Source organism: Eptatretus burgeri, chromosome 3 (genome assembly GCF_056783735.1).
Source record: "Eptatretus burgeri isolate ZD-2024b chromosome 3, Ebu_testis_v1, whole genome shotgun sequence".
NCBI lineage: Eukaryota > Metazoa > Chordata > Myxini > Myxiniformes > Myxinidae > Eptatretus > Eptatretus burgeri.
Genome location: NC_140963.1, coordinates 137,498,239 through 137,519,520, shown reverse-complemented (window position 1 = coordinate 137,519,520; position 21,282 = coordinate 137,498,239). Strand labels below are relative to the sequence as shown.

Genomic DNA, 21,282 nt, shown 5'->3' with positions numbered 1-21,282 from the left:
TGAAAAAGGCTGTCTTGGCTAAACAGTTGCAACACTTGCTTCCTGGTACCCACTACAATGATGGGGTAATCCTGGTGTCTTGCAGGCAGGACGAGGCATCAATGTGTGCATCGTTCCTCGGATAGACGTTAAACTGGGGGTCCCGTCAATCAGCATTAGCTGTTGGACATTAAAGATCCCAAGGTGTTCTTCACAAAGAGTAGGCGAGTTATTGCCGGCACTCTCAAGAAATTCCAAACTCCTGTTCTAACCTTCAGGGGGAGATACATCAGTGGCACAGCCCCCCAGGCCAGTAATGCTACTTGCAGCTATGTGCTTCAGACGAAAGAGGAAGAAGAAGAAGGATACTTTCTGTGTCACATGCTCCAAGACTGCCCCTTGCATTTTGTAATCCCTATTTTGAACGTTCTACCCATCCACAGCATCTTACATTTCTTTATTTTAAACTACATCTGCCAATCTTTTGCCCAATCTATTAAAGTATCCATCCATCCATTGGGACCATACTCTGTGCAGAGCGTTGGTGCTGCCAAAGCAGTCTCCTTGGCTATCCTCGACGGGTCGCCACTCTGACACAGGATGCCAGCAAGCTGGCACTCATTTTGCCGACCTCAGAAGGATGACAGGCAGAGTCAACCCCACCTGGTATTAATTCAACAGTCGTGTGAGATTTGAACTCAGGATCCTACAATCCCAAGCCCACCACCCTTACCAATGGATGGATGGATGGATTAGTATGATGATGGTTCACAATCTGGTCCCTCATTAACGTCTCCAACATCTTTCCCACAACTGAAGTCAAACTAACAGGTGCATAGTTCCACGATTATTCTGTGGATCCTTTGTTTCCCTGCGCTCGCGAAGCTAAAAGAAAGGTTAAGCGATTGGTCACGTCCGTGTGCCATACATACGTGTGCCGTATGTACGTCTGCATTTTAAAAATTCATTTTCTCAGCAACCGTTAGTCTGAGCGACATAAAATTTTCCAAATAGGTGCACCTCCTCCTGTGGAATTTTTTAGTCATAATTATGATGTCATAGGTCAAGTGGTACAGGTGCCATCTTGGAAAAACCGAAAACTTTTGCACCTCCATATCTCCGAAACCACTCCATGGAAAAAATTTACACATGGCTCATTGTGATGTGCTCCCCACGGGGAATAAGATGTGTTAATGATGATATCATCGGTGCCTTCATTACGACGTTATAATTCAACAAGTGCAATGCTTGATCTGGTCAGTATGAAAAAAAAAATTCTCTGCAATTGTTGAAACCGCAAATCGATCAATGCAAAACTTTAACTAATTGATCAACTACTCATGGGGAATATAGTTTGATAAAAGTGACATCATTGGTCACTGGTCTGGCACCATATTGGATGAATGAAAAAAAATTAAAAACCTTGAAAAAAAAAAACAGAAGAGTTGGCTTGCACCAAGTCCTTCTCAAGACTGCACAGGGCAAGTATTCCATGAATACCATCTAGTGAAATAACGGTGTTACAAATCTTCAAACAAACCTCATTTATTAAAATGCACATCATTCATTGGACCATTTTAAACACAGTGCAGAATCTTCCACAGATGGCTTCCACAATGAAGTAGCCCGTTCCCACCATGCTCCTATTAAGCATCACACGAGTTAAGCTATACCATGAGGGCCTGCACATTCTAATTACTACCTATCGTAGTGGTGCAGAATTTGTGGACAAAAAAAAAAACAAGACAACAGCACTCTATCAAATACGAGATGTACCATTGCAAAACAGCATTAGCAGCTCAAAAAAAAACTCTGGGCACAACACTCGCTTTTATAATCGATGCTGAATTGCAGTCAGTCTCTTCCTACCTTTTCTGGGCCTTCTTCCTGTGGTTATATAATAGTTTTCTTTTTCATTAAAAAAAAAACATTTCCTGTAGATTTTGGTTGTGATGAAGCTTGCAGGCAGCCTTAGCCACCATGCAACGTCGAGATGAATAGCACAGTGTCCTCCTCCTCGAGATTGTATTCCAGCTGACCCTAGAATCATATGAGGTGCAAAAAGAGAATTGTGAGTGAAAAATGGATGATTATCGAAGAAGGAAAACAAAACACATATACACATTATGTCATTCCAAGAGCCGATGAGATAAATCCCAAACTCATGATACTCTTTAATTTGACAATCTGATTTTCCATAGCCTCTGGCCAGAATGGTTGCTGCCATTGTACCTATCATGGATCAAGTCATGGAAATAAGATCACCAGCAAGGTTGGGTGAATGTATTGTTAATTTTAACAATGAATGCAAACACCAATGACAAAAATTACCACAATAGCAGGAGTTCTAAAATGCAATCTATTGTCATTTCATATTTAAACCAAAAATAAATCAACATGTTTACTGAAATGAACATGATGATAACTAGAATAGCACTCGAAAGAGTGCACATCTCTGCCAGACTGAACAGTTTACGTTTTGTATCTCACTGATGGGCCGGATCTGGATCCGGACCTCAACCAAAATCTAATCGGTTTGTTCTTGTCACCTAACTCGTACACCAAGTTTCGTCTGAATCTGTCCACAACTTTTTGAGATATCACGCGATATATCCACAAATAAAAATAAAATAATATTTAAAAAAATTTGACTGGCCTGGCATTTATGATCCACCTTTTGACAAATCATTTGGGCCTTCATTGACCATACTGAAAAGATGATGTTATATACTTGGGAATGAATCAAATAAATAACTTAACAAATCAATAACTCAGCGTTGAACTTTGCACACGCACCATGAGCTCCCAGTCCTCATCATTGATGAGAACGAGAATTCCAGGCCTCCTGAAAAACAAATGTTTCTTGTTTTATGGTGAACATCAAGTTACACAAACAAACAGCTTACTAATGGTACACAAACACAAGTTTATGGTTTATAGCCCCATTGTCCAATTGTGCCACTAATGCGAGGAACACATTTTGTTCTTGTGCACAGCGACATTCTACTTGGACAATTAGGTCATGTAACATCCAAGTGATAAATTACCAGGTACTCTGGGGTAATGTTGTCAGATGGTTTGCTGCAGTGGGGATGAATCTTTGTTCCTGAGAAATGGTTTAAACCAATATGTAGATTTCACCCAAAACAGTCAGCAGGAATATGACCAACTTATCCTGTCTACACCAACAATAACTTCCTGAATACTGCTCTATTTCTGGATTATTCTCTCTTTCCTCCATCACCACAACAATCACGGTTGCAAATAACAGCCACTGTAGCTTGTTCCAATTGCCATTTCCTCTCTCGATCCTCTGTGCAGTTCGAACGAAATGAATGAACAGATGTCTCTTCGGTCGCATTTTGTCGAACCATGGTGACGTCATTTAGCTTTTGGATGAGCCCAAGGGGAAAGAAATCAAATCCATAGTTAATTAATAATATAATTTCCTGTACAAATAGACCAATTGCAGAAAGGCTGTGGGTAAGTATTCACTGGTAAACCTTCCACCGATTTGTAAGAACAAATAAAAGAGGGTTTGTGATTGAAATCATAAAGAATAGTCTGCAGTCTTGAATTTCAATTTCATTTCACTTAATTTTTCACTGTATCATTTGAATGTACTCCATTCATATTTGAGTGTAATAAATAATGAGTGATCAGTGACGATGCAATGTGAACCACTCACACAGAGTCTCCATGTAAAAGAAGTTCTGGACGATCCGTAAGCAGGTGCAGTCTAATCCATTTGAGGAGGTTGCGCATGCTCCCTGTGCACAGAAATCTACAATAATGTGGTAGCTCTATGAAAAACAAAGTCCTCTGCAAATCCATTATGAAGAATGTTCAAATTAAATAAAATCAAAACAACATTCATTGCTGTCAACGAAAGCAACATCGTGTACAAAAGACATTTAAATGGATGAAGGAGGCTGAATCTCAAAAAGCAAGCTTGGAGTTGTGATGTCGCTTGTAGCCTTTACACATACAGGTGATGTACAAAACAAATTATGAAACAACATCGAATCAAATAAAAATATAAATAATAAATCGAGGTTAATTTTTCCATATTCCATACAATGGTAAATCAGTAAAAAAAAAATAACAACGAAATAATGATTCACAACAACGATGCAGGAAGTACAGGATAAACAAATGACTGAGCAAAAACAAACACAAGAATGGACTTTTACTGAAATGCAAGAATTGTTTGGACATCATCTGGGGAATCTTTTGTTCTATGAAGTATAAAAATACATATTGGGAAATGAGAAAGTTCTTGAAAGAAGATTTGAATTTGTTCACGGGTGACTGGGCTTTCACTGCTCAGTCAATAGCGTCCCAAAGACGAGGACCGTAAAATCTCATTACATTCATGGAGTATGATATGAGAATGTATGGTAATAACAAGTTGTTGCAAGATCTAGCATGGCAAGTGTGCGTGCGTGCGTGTGTGTGTGTGTGTGTGTGTGTGTGTGTGTGTGTGTGTGTGTGTGTGTGTGTGTGTGTGTGTGTGTGTGTGTGTGTGTGTGTGTGTGTGTGTGTGTGTGTGTGTGTGTGTGTGTGTGTGCGTTGGAATGTACCTTTTGACCCGTTTGACTGCTGAGACTACTTCAGCCTTTGAAGACCCTTTAAGACCCCCAAGACCCTAAATACCTCTAATTAATTTATTGGCTGCTCTTAAAGCATCCTTATTCTGGACATTTCCATCTGTCTGTCTGTCCGCGAAACTTTGGTCAAGCCTCGGGGTTAAACCACTCAACCGATTCCAATGAAATTTGGTAGGTAGGACCAATATTTCTGGGAATCGTGTGCTTTCGAATATGGGACCCCGGGCCCTAGCAGCGGCATAGCAACGGCCCTTTAAAGTGGTCAAAAAATCGAAAAAAATCAAAATAAAAAAATCGAAAAATCGAAGCTTAGAGTTCTGTGCGCAATCTATCTGGCTCCCTTCATGCCAATTTGCAGCCCTAATGAAAAATATTTGTAGGAGGAGATAGGTTTTGGGCGAGTCCATGTCGAACATTTCAGAAACGGTTAATTGCAAATATCTCTAAGAGAAAGAGTCTGATTTTGATGAAACTTGGGTGAAATGTGTACACTGTGGCTAGCATGTACACAAAAATGAATGGTTGCTATGCACACCTCCGTTGCTTAAGCCGCTGTCACACCTTGACGTTTTAGCCAGCTTATGGCAACGTATCAAAATGTATGTAAAACGCTGGCGTACGCTGAACTATTGATGTGTTTTTTTTAATTTTTGGGCGTATAATAACGTGTTGGACGTATGCATAACCTATTAGTAACTTACACAGAACGTTTTAATCACATATAGATAACTTATACCAACGAATGCTGAGCGTGTTGTCGGCGTTCACAACCTATGCCCAACGATAGTCTAACTTATGCATAGCGCGGCAGCGTATCGCCGATGATCACGTGGCGTAGGCTATTCATAGGCTGCGGCTCGACGATTCAAATCATAACCGCACTAGACATCGAAGTGTGAAACCGCTGTCACACCTTGACGTTTTAGCCAGCGTATGCTGACGTATGAAAAATTTGCCGAACCAAGCTGGCACACGTTGAATACGTTATGGGTAAGTTTTGTATACGTTAAGAGCACGCTGGCATACGTCGTAGTACGCTGGCATACGTCATTGTACAGCGAGTACGTTGAGAAATTTTCAGCATGTTGAAAATTTCTCGACGTATGATACACATTCCGCATACGCTGGCATAAGTTGAAGGCATGCTACGTGATCGTTGACACACGTCGACATACGTTACTCATAAGTTGAAACACGTCAAGGTAATGGTTAGCGTCAGTGTTCCAGGCTCCCTGTTTTTGTTTTTTTTCCTTCGGTATGATGGTTATGATTTAAATCGTTGAGCAGCAGCCTTTTAATTATATTATATTATAACCGCACTAGAAATCGAAGTGTCAACATGACCGTCATACTGAAGAAAATAAAAAATAAAAATAAAAAAACCAGGGAGTCTGGAACACTGACACAAACCATTACATTGACGTGTTTCGACTTATGAGTACCTTACAAGTAAAGTGTGTCGACGCGTGTCAACGATCGCGTAACATGCCTACAACACGTTACTCATAGGTTAGAAATAAGTTTCGGGTATGCTAAGCATTACCTCGACGTGTTTGGACTTATGAGTAACTTACAAGTAACGTGTGTCGACGTGTGTCAACGATCGCGTAACGTGCCTACAACTTATGGCCAGCATTATGCGGAACGTGCGAGTCATACGCTGGCATACATCGGGATATTTCAAGCATGGAAAATTTGTCTAACAGCTCGGCGAACTACGACGTTTTCCAGCGTACTACGACGTATGCCGGCGTGCTCTTAACGTATACAAACTTACCCATAACGTATTTGACATGTGCCGGCGTTTCAGCCCAATTTTGCACACGTCAGGCATACGTTGGCTAAATCGTCAAGGTGTGACAGGGCCTTTAGCAACAGCTAAAATACTTTATCAGACATCGTACACATATTGTGGACTGTACAAACAAAATTAATACCTCCGAAACTGGACCTCCGAGGGACCTGTTTTTTTTGTGCCCAAGGAGAATGTCTTACAGCATTATATAAAAAAATAAAATCTTTAGCGAATAGATAAATGAAATTACCAGGGCTGCCATTTGTTAGAGTCTCTTTGGAAACATGCCTGAAATTTCACAAGGCAGGTTTCTGGGCACAAACTAAGAGGGCTGTGAAAATCATATTTATTGTGCTAAATTGATTGATAGCATGTACATGAATATCGGCGAGTCGCGTCGGCCAGCTTTCCATCTAGAGCGAGCAGCCATGTCGCCTACCGGCTTGTTATTATTATTATGAGGGTTCCAAGGCTTCCAGGCTAGGAAACCTATTGTGTTTGTTCAGACTAGCAAAAACGCCCGAGGCTGTGAAGACCAATGAAAATTTGGTCCGATGGACCAAAGAGCCCCCTCGTAAGAAAGAGTGCAGAGAAGAAGATTATGGATGTACTTGTACATAAATATCCCTGTGTGCAATTTGTTAAAATAATTAAAAGTGAAAGTGTTAAGTGTCGCGAAAAGAGGTGCAGTGTCGTCTCGAGGATGAGAGAAGATACAAATTCTCAAAGCTTTTTTTTTCTTTTAGTAACAATTAGAGAATGAAACTTATTCTTGCTGGTGAGTGACCATACAATATTACAATAAATGAGGGGTATTGCAAAGAGAAATTTAAGTGGTTGAGGGTAGACATTAACATAATATGGATAGAACACCCGTGTTATGAGAAAGTTTTCATGATAAAGGAGATGTGCTCAGACCAGGTGAGTTGATCATCAACGATGACTTAAAGATTTAGCCGAGTGAACCTTCGCGATGGGGCATATTATCAATTTAAATTAGGTTTGTGCTGTTGGGAGATTTCTTCAAAATGAAGAGCATGTACTTGGTTTCTTGGTTTAAAGAAAGTGTGTTGACTTTGAACCAGGAGACGACCTGTTTATATTATTTGAACTTTGGAAAAATGCTGCAGTTTAGAGGATTACCTTGTAAACATGATTATCCATGTATTCTGTAAAACATCCATCTGACTTCAGTTGATATTGATTTGTCATTTTTTGATTGAAACTATGGAACAACCTGGAAATATTGCATAAGTTCCAGGAAGACTTAAGTATATTAATTAGTACATGAAAAAACATAACTTTAAGTATTTCATAATTAGTTCACAAGTTCAAAGAATATAATGTGGGGCTTTTTGTGGAGATGCATTGTGGGAGCTTCTGAGGTTCTGTGAGTAGCACTAGTCAATGTAATGTTGTTCTTTATAAATGCTGAGAACGTACCGAAGTAATAATTCACTCCCTTGATCTGTGTAACTGTCTGTACCTCCAAACCTAGAGGAACCTCGAAGGGGCTGTTGTGTTCTTTTCTGATTGGTTGTAGTTGGGCCTTGCTTACATTGTTTACACCGTTTCACTGCTTTCCCAGGAGCAGAAAGCAGTTATTTTGATTTCAAACTGTGGGAATAATTACTCTTTCGTAGATGAAAAGCTTTTTCTCTTTTATCCTGCTTGTTTAAATCATTTCCCCCAATCGTCCCTGTTTCATAGACAAGACTTTCATTAATGTGTTTTTTTTTGAGAATTTAATCGTTATATTTTCTCCTGTATGTGCACGTACGTATTTGTATTAAGGATTCCCTTTTGTATGCTGAACCATTGTGGAAATCGAGTTATTTTCCACCACAAATGCAAGTCACTAACATGCAGTAGAAAAAGAAGAGGACCAAGGATATATCCCTGTGGATCACCTTGTGGAATGGATTTCCAGCTGGAATCACAATTAGTAAGAGTCATGAACTGTTAACAGTTATTGAGATAAGAAGTGAACCATTGCAGGGAAATCCCACCCCCCCCCCCCCCCGACAGCAAAAAAATATTCAACCCTAGATGAGAGAATACTATTATATAGTCAATTGCGTTGAAGGCTATCGACGGGTCAATAAAAGCGCTGGCAGTCGACATTTTGTTACAAACTGCATCGGCGAGTTTGTGCACTAGTTTCACAAGAGCCAGGTAGTGGAATGTTTATATCTAAAGCCAAAATGTTAGTCATAAAGAAGGTTTAATTTGGACATAAACTTGGAAAGATGGTCATAAACACGTCTAAGATTTGAGAAAAATAAGGAAGAATAGAAATACGTTTGTAGTTGTGCATTTTCTGTTTATCACCAAATTTGAACACCAGAATAACTTTTACGACTTAAAAATGAGAAGGGACAGATCCTTGAACAAAATAAAGATTGAAGATAAAGGCAAGGAGTCAAGAAATGAATGAAATCATCGTTTTAACCACTGATCAATTGATTCCATTAACCCCACAACGAGTGGGATTGTTTAGCTCTTTACCTATTTGAATAACTAGAAATACCCGCTAACCCTTATTTACCGAACTGTTTCCATTTTTTGTCCATTACCTGTACATACATACATACATACCTCCTATCCAGAGAACTGCATTATTTAATACGAGCAGAGCCAACCCATTGCTTCGCTGATGAAGCAGTCGGCACGTTTGCCAAAAAATTGGGGTGAGAATGAGAAGGAAAGTAAGACAAATTTACCCGTGCAGAGAAGAGTGATTCAACCCCTCCACCCACGGACCCACCCTCCCCGTCCTCGTACTAAAGTCCCACTTCCCCCCCCCACTCTTTTGCCCCACGTTCGTCCTGATGTCCCTTCTTGCTAGAAATGTCTCACACAAGATGACAGGCCCCTCCGTGTTTGTTTTTGTTTTGAGGGGGGGGTGGTGAAGGAAAGGATGACATTTACCTGTGTGAAGTGCTTTAACCTCAGCATTGCTCAGGTAAAACAGGAATTGTATTACACTCTGCCACCACCACCACCATGTGGCGTAACATGGTACACATTCACAAAGAGAATTTACACCTCCCCCCAATCCCCCACACACCCCACGTGAGGCCACTGCCACATAGGCTATGTTATTCAGAACACAAAGTTGTATTTGTACCCCGAGTTTGGAGTTTGTAACTTAAAAGATTTGGCTGTGCATAAGAGACAGGGAAGAGAGACAGGGAAGAGAGACAGGGAAGAGAGACAGGGAAGAGAGACAGGGAGAGAGACAGGGGAGAGAGACAGGAGAGAGACAGGGGAGAGAGACAGGGGAGAGACAGAGAATGGCATTTACTGTATATATTATTGCGTTTCTACAAAACCGCATGCCTCTAAGGCAATGGTACCCAACATACAGTAGTGATTTCCAGGCAGTTATTTCATTAATATTCGCATACATAGTCCTTCCTTCATGTCCAGTGGGTAAACAGGACGAGTTGCGTTGCATGGGATTTGTAGTTGGGTCTAATATATATATATATATATATATATATATATATATATATATATATATATATATATATATATATATATATATATATATATATATATATATATATCTTTAATCCTTACTCTGACCTCGACTCTAACCCTTTCCATTTAGCCATAATACACACCAAGCATGCAAGCACGTACGCTGTTCAACAAATAACTTCAGTAAACACGTTGCAGTGCGACCCGTAGCTCGGATCGCCTTCCTCGTTATGAACAAGACATCCTTCCTCGGGAGTTTGTGCGCCATTTTCCCATTCAAATCTGCGCGCCAATTTCCAACCAGCATCTCATTTCGCTCCTCACCTCACTCACCGAACCTCACCATCTTAACCACAATCGCCTCCCGCACACAGGAAAAATACTCCCGCAACCCTTCACACTTCTACCTTGCTACAATTCGCCACTCTATTTCGAGCACCATGCAGCGCCAGCCATTATTCTTGGCACCGCGCGGCGCTTGACCACGCTACAGACACTATATTTACCACCACATCTCACCAGGAACGTCCCGGGTGAGCGACCATAATTACAACCCTCATTCAGTCATTGGACCACGGCAAAACCATAAGCAACTGTGAGGGGTCGCAGGAAGGGAGATCCAGGGACTTGGTTCGGGTTCCGAATGTGCGTTGTGGCTCGTGGAGGAGCCCGTGGGGAGCGGAAAAAGTCCGCGTCCCTCCTACGTACAAACAACGTGCAGGTTCGGGGCCGGGATGCTAGCTCGAGGAGCATGCTCACCATGTTAAGCGGGGGAGCTTTGAACCGTGCCGGGGCTGGCAGGCGTCTGAGCCAGTTTCCGGTCCTGGAGCATTGCAGGGCGGGGCTAGGGCAGCTGTGGCCCAATAGAGGAGCGGGATTTCGGCCACAGCGTGTCGCTATCCGGTCTTCGCCACATCCTTCGCCTGGGACTTATAAAAGGGAGTGGCGTGGAGTCGCTGGGAGAGCTTATTTGAGGTAGAGCATCGAGCGTGTGTGGCTGCTCTTCTTCGCTCCTTGTTCGAGTGTATGCAAGTGGGACTTCCTGCCTTGCTTTCAATGTGCCGCCACGCCTGCGGAGCCAGACGGGTTCACCACCGGCCACATACAGCGCAACGGTGCAGAGCGCACCAGTACGGAGCGCAGGTTGCCATGAGTCCCGGCGAACGAATGAGGAGATAACGCGCCATATCACAAGCACCATTCTTTTTCTATGTCAAATCAATAAAGAAAAGGATATGGTTTTCCTCTTTTTTTCTTCCCCACCCACCCACCCAAAGAAATTCTACCCCTCTTTCCCTTCTAGCGCTCCCTGAGTTGTCACGGGTGCTTTGTGATGAGAATGTATCATTTCAATTAACTTGAAGATGTAACAAGCCCAGGAAAGGCAGTCACAGCCAATTTACAATGAAGAAGTTGATGATTTACTTGACGATGTAGTGAGCAGTAGAGATTTTCATAACTTATTTACAAGTATGTCGACAGTGAAGCAAAAAAACGAAGCAGCATGAGAAGTTATAAGATCAATGTAGTGCAATGGTGCTGAGAAACTGCTTTGTTGATCATATTTGTGCAAAGTGGACAGGTTGGGATTTATGACATTTGCAATACAATTAGAGGGGTGGACAGGACCGTTCAGGTTCTCCATGGTTGCTCGCTGCAGTCTTGCAGTTGGAATACAAGCAAGATGAATGGCTTAATAGGACCACACAAGTTTTTCAGGAACAGCCCACCTCAATCAAGAACGCGTCGAAGAGCTGAATCAGGCCGAAAAGACAAGGCCGGACCCCCGAAGAACACCAAGCCCCCATGGCCCACAAAACGGCATGGTATTGAACAATTATCTCCTCAAGTAAGACAGTAAAGCGATCCCAGCAAATTCAATTTTGTAGCAATACAATTTAAGATACGAAACAGATGTTTTTTTTTTAATTATTTACACACCTTGTTATACCATTTTTATGGCAAGTCTTGAACCTTATGGTTCAAACATCTTTTTGAATGCCCCCATTTATTTCAGAACTTTATTTGGAAAGAGCTCCAATTCACGACGTTCAACTTTCAGTGCCCAATTCATGGCGTTCAGGAGAATTATACAATCACAAAAGATTATTCCATGAGATCCAACAGTTGTTTAAAAAAAGTGACAAAAATAAAATGCTGTATTAATAATGCACAAATAATTGACTACCGCTTCAAAAAGTTTCACATCAAATGTTCCTGCCATTTTATCGGCCAAACAGCAATTCACTCCTTCTGAGTTTTAACACGTTGTATACAAGAGATCAACTTAACAAGCCACGAACATGTCTGCTCCGAATCCAATTTGACGCGGTGTTCCTTCTTGCCTTTGAAGAGCAGCTCAGCCCCCCCACTGCAAACACACATTGCAAGCTCAGGTCAATCTTGTATGTCTCGTTCCATGAGTGCAACACAACCACAGTTATAAACCGTTATATAGAGCATTTCCTGGACAACACTCATCATCTAATTAATCGACATTCATTAAAAATAATCATCATAATAAAAAAAAAAATATATATATATATATATATATATATATATATATATATATATATATATATATATATATGTACTTACTGGGATATTCATATGAGGTTGAGTCAAAAACAAGTAGATTATAGATATATCTAAAAAGTAATTTCAACAAAGCGAGACCTCATAGTCCATCACACTTATGTAAGACGTGTTTCACAATGCAGCGTCTCCTGCTGGCATCCACAATAGAATCAGCAATTTGGTCAAACTCAATAACATGTGGGGATAAACGTCAAACAATGAACCTTTGCTCAGGTCAACGATGAATTCGTTATCAACTAAGCTCTCCTGCTGTGATAAACCGAGATTATCACAGGATGGTAATGCAAACTGTACAGTGACATGAATCATTACAAAGAGGTCAGGTCACAAAGCAGTTTGGAGAAGCGAGGCTGGCAAGCAAAATAAATAAATAAATCTGCACTCTCCTGTCTGTACAGCATCAATGTGTGTGCCGACGTTAATGTGGAACATCCGTCTGTCAGGAACCAGTCGTTGGTGACCGTTAGATATCCCATGGTGTGTTTCTCAAGAGTCGGTGACATATCGCCAGACCAGTGAACAAATGATAAATACCTGGCCAAATACACTTCTGTCGAATGTCAAGCCTGGCCAGCCAGTTTGTGAAACACTTTGGCCAAAATTTTCATCAGCTGACACAAGGTGGGAGTAGTTAGTATTTTGAGGTGGAGGCAGTGGAGGATACAGGTAGCCCAGTAGGCAGGTAAAACCCTACCTTTGTGAGATTGTGTAACCAAGTCTCTTTCCTTTGCTTGTTACATATCATGGAAAAATTTCCTTAAATTCGAGGAGGGAGGTGAGGCATATGGGTGACGATTGCCTTGAATAGGCAGGCCTTCACCCCACCTTTATTTTATTAACATGGACAGACTCAATAAGAGTGATACAATACAAGGCACTGCAGTTTGTTTTTGCTCGGTTTATAACAAGACAACATCAAAGAGCAGGTTGTGGGTCACCAAACATGTTCTGAAAATTTATCAATATGATTATATGTGCATCAAATAGTTCGATGCAAGCTATTGTGGTTGCCTAACTATTGGAAAAATTAATGAAATTTAACTCCGAAGTTGTTATTGCTCAAGGCTGTTGAAAAAAACAGCCGCGTGCCATATATGGATGTTGACGTCACGTTCTCCAAAACAAAGCGGACGCTCATTCGCTCATTGAAGAAGTGTCTAGTTCAGCGGGCCGTTATTTCACAATTTTGAGCTTGCAACTGGCTATATTATCCTTTTTTATTTTGAATTGTTGTAGAACAAAGTTATTTGGATATTTGTACATCATGCCTCGTACGTGTGTCGTCATGTTTTGCGAAAATGGCTGGAAAACGGGTAATCGCTCCCACCGATTCCCGAAGGAATCAAACATTCGCCGGCAGTGGATAAGATTTGTACAAACAAAACGGGCGAATTTTCCCCCAAAGAAAACGGGCAAAGAGGACTCTTTGTATAGACTTGTCATTTGTGGTGACCATTTCACAGCCGAGGATTACGAAGGCATAAACCCTTCTGATCACCACTCTGTGAATATGAGTTGTTGGTTGACAAGTTCTCCAGATACTGCTCTGTCACAGAATCAAATGTTGAGTTAAAGTGAGAAAAACCTTGAAATGTATTCTTTAAGAGTACATGGAAAAACACATAAATAAACTTTTGGAAAAACACAAGCATGAAAAAATTTCTCAACAAATCAACTTATTGTTGATTAAATTACTTTCTTAATAGCATCAGCAAATTGGGCTATTTCATTTCAATTGTGAAAAATTGATCAATTTTCCACTTTTTTTTTTCTAAATTTGGTAGAATATTTCCCAATGAGGCGAAACATGTTTTGGTATTTACAGTATATGCCACAACAGTCTCTTGAAAGTTGGGGTTTGTTCTAACTGTTCACTTTCGCTGGGGTCAAGCTCAGCTGTCAGAAAGACTTCAACGCCAAGGCTATGGTGTATAATATTGTTACGGTTGTGGAAATTCGCATTACACCATAAAGAGTCCTCAGGTGAGATATCTCGATAAGTCCATGTGTAGTTAGCCCACACCCGTTGTATAGAGGGAATTTATGTGATCCATTCGGGCTGCGATCCTTCAGTTAGCCATTTTTTCTTTCTCTATTGTTATTTTCGACCATTAAGCCGCCAACAACGCAAACAGCCACTACCTTTACCTTCACAACTCCATCCCGCAAACATCGCTTCAACACCATTCCCAAACAACACCATAACCATCAAACCACCACAGAAAACCCTCCACCACCTTCGCCTTTCTCCTTCACAACCAACAACCGCACCACCTGTGAACACTGAACGTCGGGCTGTCTAGGGCCCGTTCGACGATTGGTGCCACACGCACCGAGCCGCGAGCGCGAATGGCGGCCTTTCCGAGGGAGAAATTTGGATTCAAAATGATTCACGACCACTTCCCCTCCGTCCAATGGGCGAGCGCGAGCCGGCTTGGCCCCGCCTCCAAGCGCGTGTATGTGAAGTCCGTTTATGCAAATATGCGGATCAAGGGAGGTTCACGCCCCTTTTTCGCCCGACCAATGGCTGAACAGAGGGTGGCGTGGCCCCGCCTCCAATCGCGTTTTGATCCGCATATTTGCATATCGGCTCCTCCCGAGTCCTATAAAGATGCGAGCGCAAGGCGACTCACGCGAGAGAGAGGGTGAGTCGAGCTGTGAGGAGTACGAGAAGGGTTGGAGAGAAGTTGCGGAGGAGTTACAGGGAAGACGGCAGACGGCGACGAGGTTGCGGTGTGCGGTGTGGGGGTCGCTCGACTCGTCGCGGGATCCAGGCCAGCCAGCCATACCCCTCTCCCTGAGCATCAGCGATTTCCCCCCCCCCCATTCGCGCTGAGATAGTGCCGAGGGGGCCCCCGTTCCTCCCCCACCCCAAACGTGGTGCCAACAAGACCGCTCGTGCGGAGCACGCCGGAGAGGACTCGCCGACCATGCCAGGGCACGGAGTCGGGGCGCAGCGGCGCGAACATTGCGGCTTGTCCGCCATCGCGTCACGAGGACGCGGGTAAGACCTCCCCGGTCTCGTGGACCTGGCCGATCCTCCAGGATCCACGTACATTTGGTCTACGGACCTGTCTGCCTCCTTGCCTGTGAGGGTGGCTTTCTTTTTCATTTGCTTTTTGTGTAAATGCTTGTGGTGGCGCCGTCTGTTAAGTAAAACTGCATAAGTGTTGCCGTGTGTCGGTAGTATCTCTCTTTTACTGTTTCTTTCTGTGCTTGAATACGTGCCTTTTATTAGTATTACTGTGACTGAATACGTGCCTTCTGTGCTGTCTGCGTGTGTGAAATAAATGTGCTTGTTCAATTGTTCCCGCTTTGCTTCGTCTCCTTCCTTTTGTTGACTCTCCATCCTGCATCGCGTAAGAGATTGGTAGTGGGTGTAAGTTCCCGGTAACTAATCTGAACCGTCGAGATCGACGATAACTCCGCTCGGTTATCTCTGCAGTACGGAACGAACCGCTTTAGCAGTTCGTGTCCAAAGTCGACCTGTGGCGAGGTACGATCACCCGATTTACCATCCGCGTAGGTACTTAGGTAGGTCGAGTTTGGCGAACAACCCTATCCTACGCGGGTGGCCGATTGGCACGATTGTGGTGAGGTCGAAAGACCCACCCGTGACTAGCTCCCGGCGTTGTTCCAAGCGGGTCATGACTGAATTGTCCATCCGGTGGGCAACGTGCCGAGATTCGAGTTACGTGGCCGATCGCACGCCGGCGGGCGCGAATTCGCAACAATATATTTTGGTCCATTATTGATTCATTCTATTTCTGACTCTTGAGTGACTAGAGGGTTAAAAATTATTATATCAAGTCACAGACGAATCAAACTACATTATTTTATGCATCAAACAAGAAAATGAAAATCTACAAACCAATCTGTCTGGTGGAGTCTGTCAGTGTGAACTGCCGGGCAGTCAGTACTGCCACTTGTACAGGAAATAGGCCGTTTTCTGGCACTTGCAAGTGGCTCAAATTTATATGGCTCAGGGCCAGAAACTCCATCGTATAAATTCATCATCCTCCGACTCGTCCTCGGCAATATCGGAATGAAAACACTCAATTTCATCGCCGCTGAAATCACTCTCCGATTCGCATCTCGTCATTGTTCACACGCTGTTTCTGAATGTTCACGAAGTCTTCGGAGAACGTGACGTCATAGCATCTTCGGTAAATTCCGGTCTGTTTTTCGATCACTGACAAAAGTTTTGACGTAAAAGTTAATTTTAGCATATTTTGAGTTGCAAATGCAAGAAAATAATTGCCCAACGATTATCAATGTGATTACAACCTTCAAATCACACGAAGTTATCAGCGACCCAAAACCTGCTCTTTAACAAGTAACCTGGTAAGCAAGTTGTTATCATTGTTACTCCACAAACTTGATCTAAAGGGTCACTACATGCTCCAAGACTGGACTGCCAGTGGTATACACTCTACAAGCTAACAACAAAACAATATTTGAGGCGTGAAAGCTTTAGTTCATACATGATGCAGTATGTTGATCGTACTATGGCCTTCTCAGGAAGAATTAGGGCACTCGATAGAGTGCATACCTCCACCCCGTAATGCCTGATCCACGAGAACATATCTGGCCCAAAACATTTTAAAGATATCGTGCGATTTATCATTTTTAGCCTGGTGTTGGCTTAGTGGTTAGGGTGGCGGCTTGGGATCCCAGGGTCCTGAGTTCAAGCCCCGTTGGCTGCTGAATTAACACCAGGGGGTTGACTCAGCCTGTCATCCTTCCGAGGTCGGCGAAATGAGTGCCAGTGTACTGGTCCCGGTGTATGCCCCGGTAAGAATAGGTGTACCATATCCCTGTGTGTCGTAAGAGGTGACCAGGGTTGGCGTCAGGAAGGGCATCCGGCCATAAAACATTGCCTCAAGAAAAAGCCAAACCCCTGCACAGCAGGGAAAAATGGCTGTAAAAAAACGGTGCGATTTATCATTTTTGAGCGCAATCTCTCATTGGTGAAGAATCACTTAAAAAATTCCAGTAGCGGGATCCGGATCTTCACCAAAATCGAATCAATTTGTCGTGGTCACACACCCAACCTGTCCAAGTTTCATCTGAATCCGTCAACAACTTTTTTAAGATATCCTGCACACAGACAAACAAACAAACAGACAGACAGACAGAAAGGGGTGAAAACATAACCTCCTTCACCATCGGTGACAGAGGTGAAAAATAAAACAAGGAGCTTATGTTGTGTAATGATATCGATATAATAATAATAATGATATCTATACTCTCAAGTCCTGAATAAGCGTGGGGGTCTGAATAAGCGTGTAGGGTGGAACATTTTCCAAATTTTAATAAGAGTAGAGGGCGGAATAAGCGTGTGGGGTGGAAAATCCAAAAAAGTCTAATAAGCGTGCAGGTCCGAATAAGAGGGCAGGGTGGAAAAACCAGAAATGTGACAAATATAGAACATGGATTTTATTGTTCAAATACATACATTACAATGCCAAGATGCGTACTGTACTCTACGTTTTTTTCTTTGGCAATCTGTATGCGCTTCTTCACACTCCTTCGGGTGTTTGCGTTGATTGCTATGAATCTGCTGAACTGTGGAGTGAAGAGTTCGGATGTGGAAGACGAATGTTTGTCGATTACAGCTTGGATGTCATCAAGGAATGCACAGTCTGCTTTTGTTTCATCTGTAGCTTCGTGTGAGAGAGTGGAGGTAGACGGGAGGTCATCTTGAATTGATACAATATCTGTCTGACTTTCGTTGTCATCTGAATCTGGGGACTCCACCTCTTGCATCAATTCTTATTGAGCCAACTCCTCTCCCTCACAATCCATCAGTTCCACCCCACACGCTCGCCGGTGAAAATATGACCTGAGTGTGGCAAGAACGATTTTTTTAATAAGCGTGCATGCACGCTTATTCGGGACTTGAGAGTAATATAATACAAGCATCAGGATCATGATATCTATAATTGGACCCACAAGAGAGAGTTCATCTTCATCACGTTCGGGTCCTCAGGAAATGGTCATTTGATTTGCAATACAGTACAGGTGCAGAATAGACCTGTGTTAATAGTCAACGATAACAATAGCCATCATATGATGAAGAGCATGAATACGTCACACACCTACGCCATCAACAAACAATGCAGATTCACAGATTTCACACTTGCACTCAAATGCCATTTGGCCTTAGAAGCATCAGGAGGATGAAATCTATAATTGTGCTGAGACAGTAACTCAGAGGTGGTGTACTCAACCTTTGAGTTCTCTAGTCTGGGTTCGATTCCTGACCAGACGACAAACTGCCACCCTTGTGGTTAACAGGGCCAGAGGGTGATGGATCCACGGGAATTTCTTCATTGATTTAAGCTGGGTGTCCTATTTGAGTTTAGGCTGCACAGTGGACACGTTAAAGATCCCATTTATTTCAAAAGGAAGGGGTTATCGGTCTTATCTGAATGAGTAGGTACTCGGTAGGTAAGACAAACGGGGACGTGGATATTGCGTGCCAAATTCCCCTCTATATCCAGGTACAGTATTTCAATGTAAACAAGCATCACATACAAAGCGAAATATGCGGCCCAGCGTGTGCTTCAGTGGACGTTGTGGCGCCAAGACAAGTTTTATCAGTAAATTGCAATAATATATCAATAATTCCAGCAATATCTGTGTCTGTTGGGTCGCCGAAATAGGTGACCCTTATTGTCAGTAATTCTGTCTGTTTGGATGTTTGTTCGTTTGTCATCAGCATAATTGGTAGTAAACGTGGGCCGATTTTGACCAAACTCGGGTGGTAGGTACATCTTATGACCTAGTGCTTTGGAAATTGTGATGGTTGCTAGGGACGCTTTGGTTCCCTAGCAACAGCCGAAAAACCTTCAAAATCGGTACCGTTCGCGCAAAAGCTCCTAAACGGATTAACCGACACGAATGAAAGTTCAGAGGTACATAGTACTCAATGAGTACTACAACTTTGCTTCAGGACATATTGACCTATCTCGGCTAGGTCAAGGGTCAAAGGTCAATGAGTGCATTTTTGGGGCAAAATGACCATTCAAATCTCCCTTGCTCCTTCACGGATTAACCGATTCGATTGCAATTTCGTAAGTACTTGGTACTAGATTAACTCAGATCAGGGCCCAAAGGTCATCGGATGCTCGGCGACCCATGGCCGCCTACCGGCTTGTCTGTCTGTGACCGGTTTCTCGACAACCACTGGTCCGATCTAATTGAAACTTGCCAGCTATATTGCTGGGGCCCTGAGTATGTGCATTTTCAAGGTTTGATATTGATCGGACAAGTGGTTCCCAAGTTATGGCCATTTATTTACCAAACCAATGACAGGAAACGGTGCTATGACGTCACGATTCCTTTATTTTTATTTATTTATTTATTTTTACACGTACGGCAACGCACGTACGGTCACGTACTAGTTTTGTAAAATGATGCAATAATAGATGCCGGCGTCACCGGCTGGAGATTCGAGCACCGTTGATGACAAACCATTAGCCAATTACGTCACTTTTTACATGATACATGTTTTTTTACCTGAATTCCAAATTCACCACAGTCATGGCGCCGCCATCTTGGATCCGTGAGGGGGGCGTCGGCGGAGGAAACAAGTGTGAAGAGATTATTGCGCCTTGTAATATTCAAACCCTCATATTATTATTATTATTATTATAGAACGGCTTGGAAAATTCAGCTAAGTCTTAAATCAATGTACGCCCGGAATGTATCAGGTATTTAAATATTTTTAAAAAAGTAATTAATCATAATTGGTGACGGCCCGCTGTACCGAACAACGCCTTGGTACTATACACCGCCGCAGTCCGAAAATCTCTGCAACTTCAGAACACAGCGCAAGTGCAGTTCAACCTCAGTAATGTTTTAATTTCAGTCCTTCGTTTCCAAACGGCGCTTTTATACACATCGTAAACTATATTTAAAAATTAAAAAGCAGGAAGCAAGAGTCGGGAGTGCTCTACTGCGAACTATCACAACAGTGCCAGCAAATAGCGGAAAAGTTGGCGAACGTCGGACACAAGGCAACATGACTGACAGTGTAAGAGCTTCAACGACTTCCTGTCTTGCGTATCATAAGGACCTCCACCCATTTTGCTCAACAAATAACCAGAATAGTTAAAAAAACATTTTTTTTTTTTACAAGTGAGCATATATTTAATACGTACGCAAATTGAAGGGTCTAATTACCCAAAGAAACACTACTGCAACACCACAATCCACAAACATCACCTCTCGTGTGTACGTAATAATTAGATGGTGCTAAACCAGCTGTCACACTATTGGTTGAAAAGTTAAAGTCTCCAAATAACATTCTATCCATGATTAGATCATGTGAAGTATCAGTTGTTTCTCCTACTGAGAGTTGACAGGATTTCTTAGAGGTATACACACTTGCTTCAAAGCTGTCTTGCCTGGGGTTTGAATCCTGACTCAGCTATAAACTGTTATCCTGGTGTTTCACAACCAGGATGATTCATCAACATTGCGTGCCGTCCCTTGGATGGACGTTAAACGGATATCCTGTCTGTCAGCATTTGTTGGTGGACATTAAAGACCCCATGGTGTCCTTCATGAAGAGTAGGTGAGCTGTCACAGGCACCATGAAAAAAATCACAAATACCTACCCTAACCATCAGTGGCATGGCTGTGCTCTCAGTCAATGATGCTACCCCACAGCCTTGTGTTGCATGGTTAGAAACCAGTATTTTAATTTAATTGTGCTTTGGCGAAGTTTTTTTTTGTTGATGAATCTCATGTTGGGTTGCAATGACACCAATTGGGGGGGGGGTGCAGCGGCTTTGGCACCAACAA

The 21,282-nt window shown here is 42.5% G+C and overlaps 1 protein-coding gene across 2 annotated transcripts; it reads right to left on the bottom strand.

The window, feature by feature from the left end:
- Positions 1-1,508: 1,508 nt before the first annotated feature.
- URM1 (ubiquitin related modifier 1) lies at positions 1,509-20,137 on the bottom strand. 2 transcript variants are annotated; one of them, XM_085875802.1, is made up of 6 exons: positions 19,993-20,113; positions 17,927-18,313; positions 12,174-12,241; positions 3,668-3,749; positions 2,776-2,824; positions 1,509-2,019 (listed from the first exon to the last, which is right to left on the bottom strand). In XM_085875802.1, exons 2-6 carry the CDS (start codon positions 18,235-18,237, stop codon positions 1,951-1,953), a joined length of 579 nt encoding a protein of 192 aa, XP_085731928.1. In that variant the 5' UTR covers positions 18,238-18,313; positions 19,993-20,113; the 3' UTR covers positions 1,509-1,950. The 2 variants fall into 2 exon arrangements, with proteins under 2 accessions (XP_085731928.1, XP_085731929.1); XM_085875803.1 differs by lacking the exon at positions 17,927-18,313 and having other exon boundaries at positions 19,993-20,137.
- Between the last annotated feature and the right edge of the window lie 1,145 nt (positions 20,138-21,282).

What these genes read in the sequence shown, in the direction of transcription:
- URM1 (XM_085875802.1), bottom strand. Translation starts at nt 18,237, where the DNA reads ATGCAAGAGGTGGAGTCCCCAGATTCAGATGACAACGAAAGTCAGACA. An exon ending in ACGCATCTTGGCATTGTAAT is followed by an intron (nt 12,242 to 17,926) that starts GTATGTATTTGA and finishes GTGTGTTTGCAG; the next exon opens with TGGGGGGGCTGAGCTGCTCT. An exon ending in ATGAGGACTGGGAGCTCATG is followed by an intron (nt 2,020 to 2,775) that starts GTGCGTGTGCAA and finishes ATATGATTCTAG; the next exon opens with GGTCAGCTGGAATACAATCT.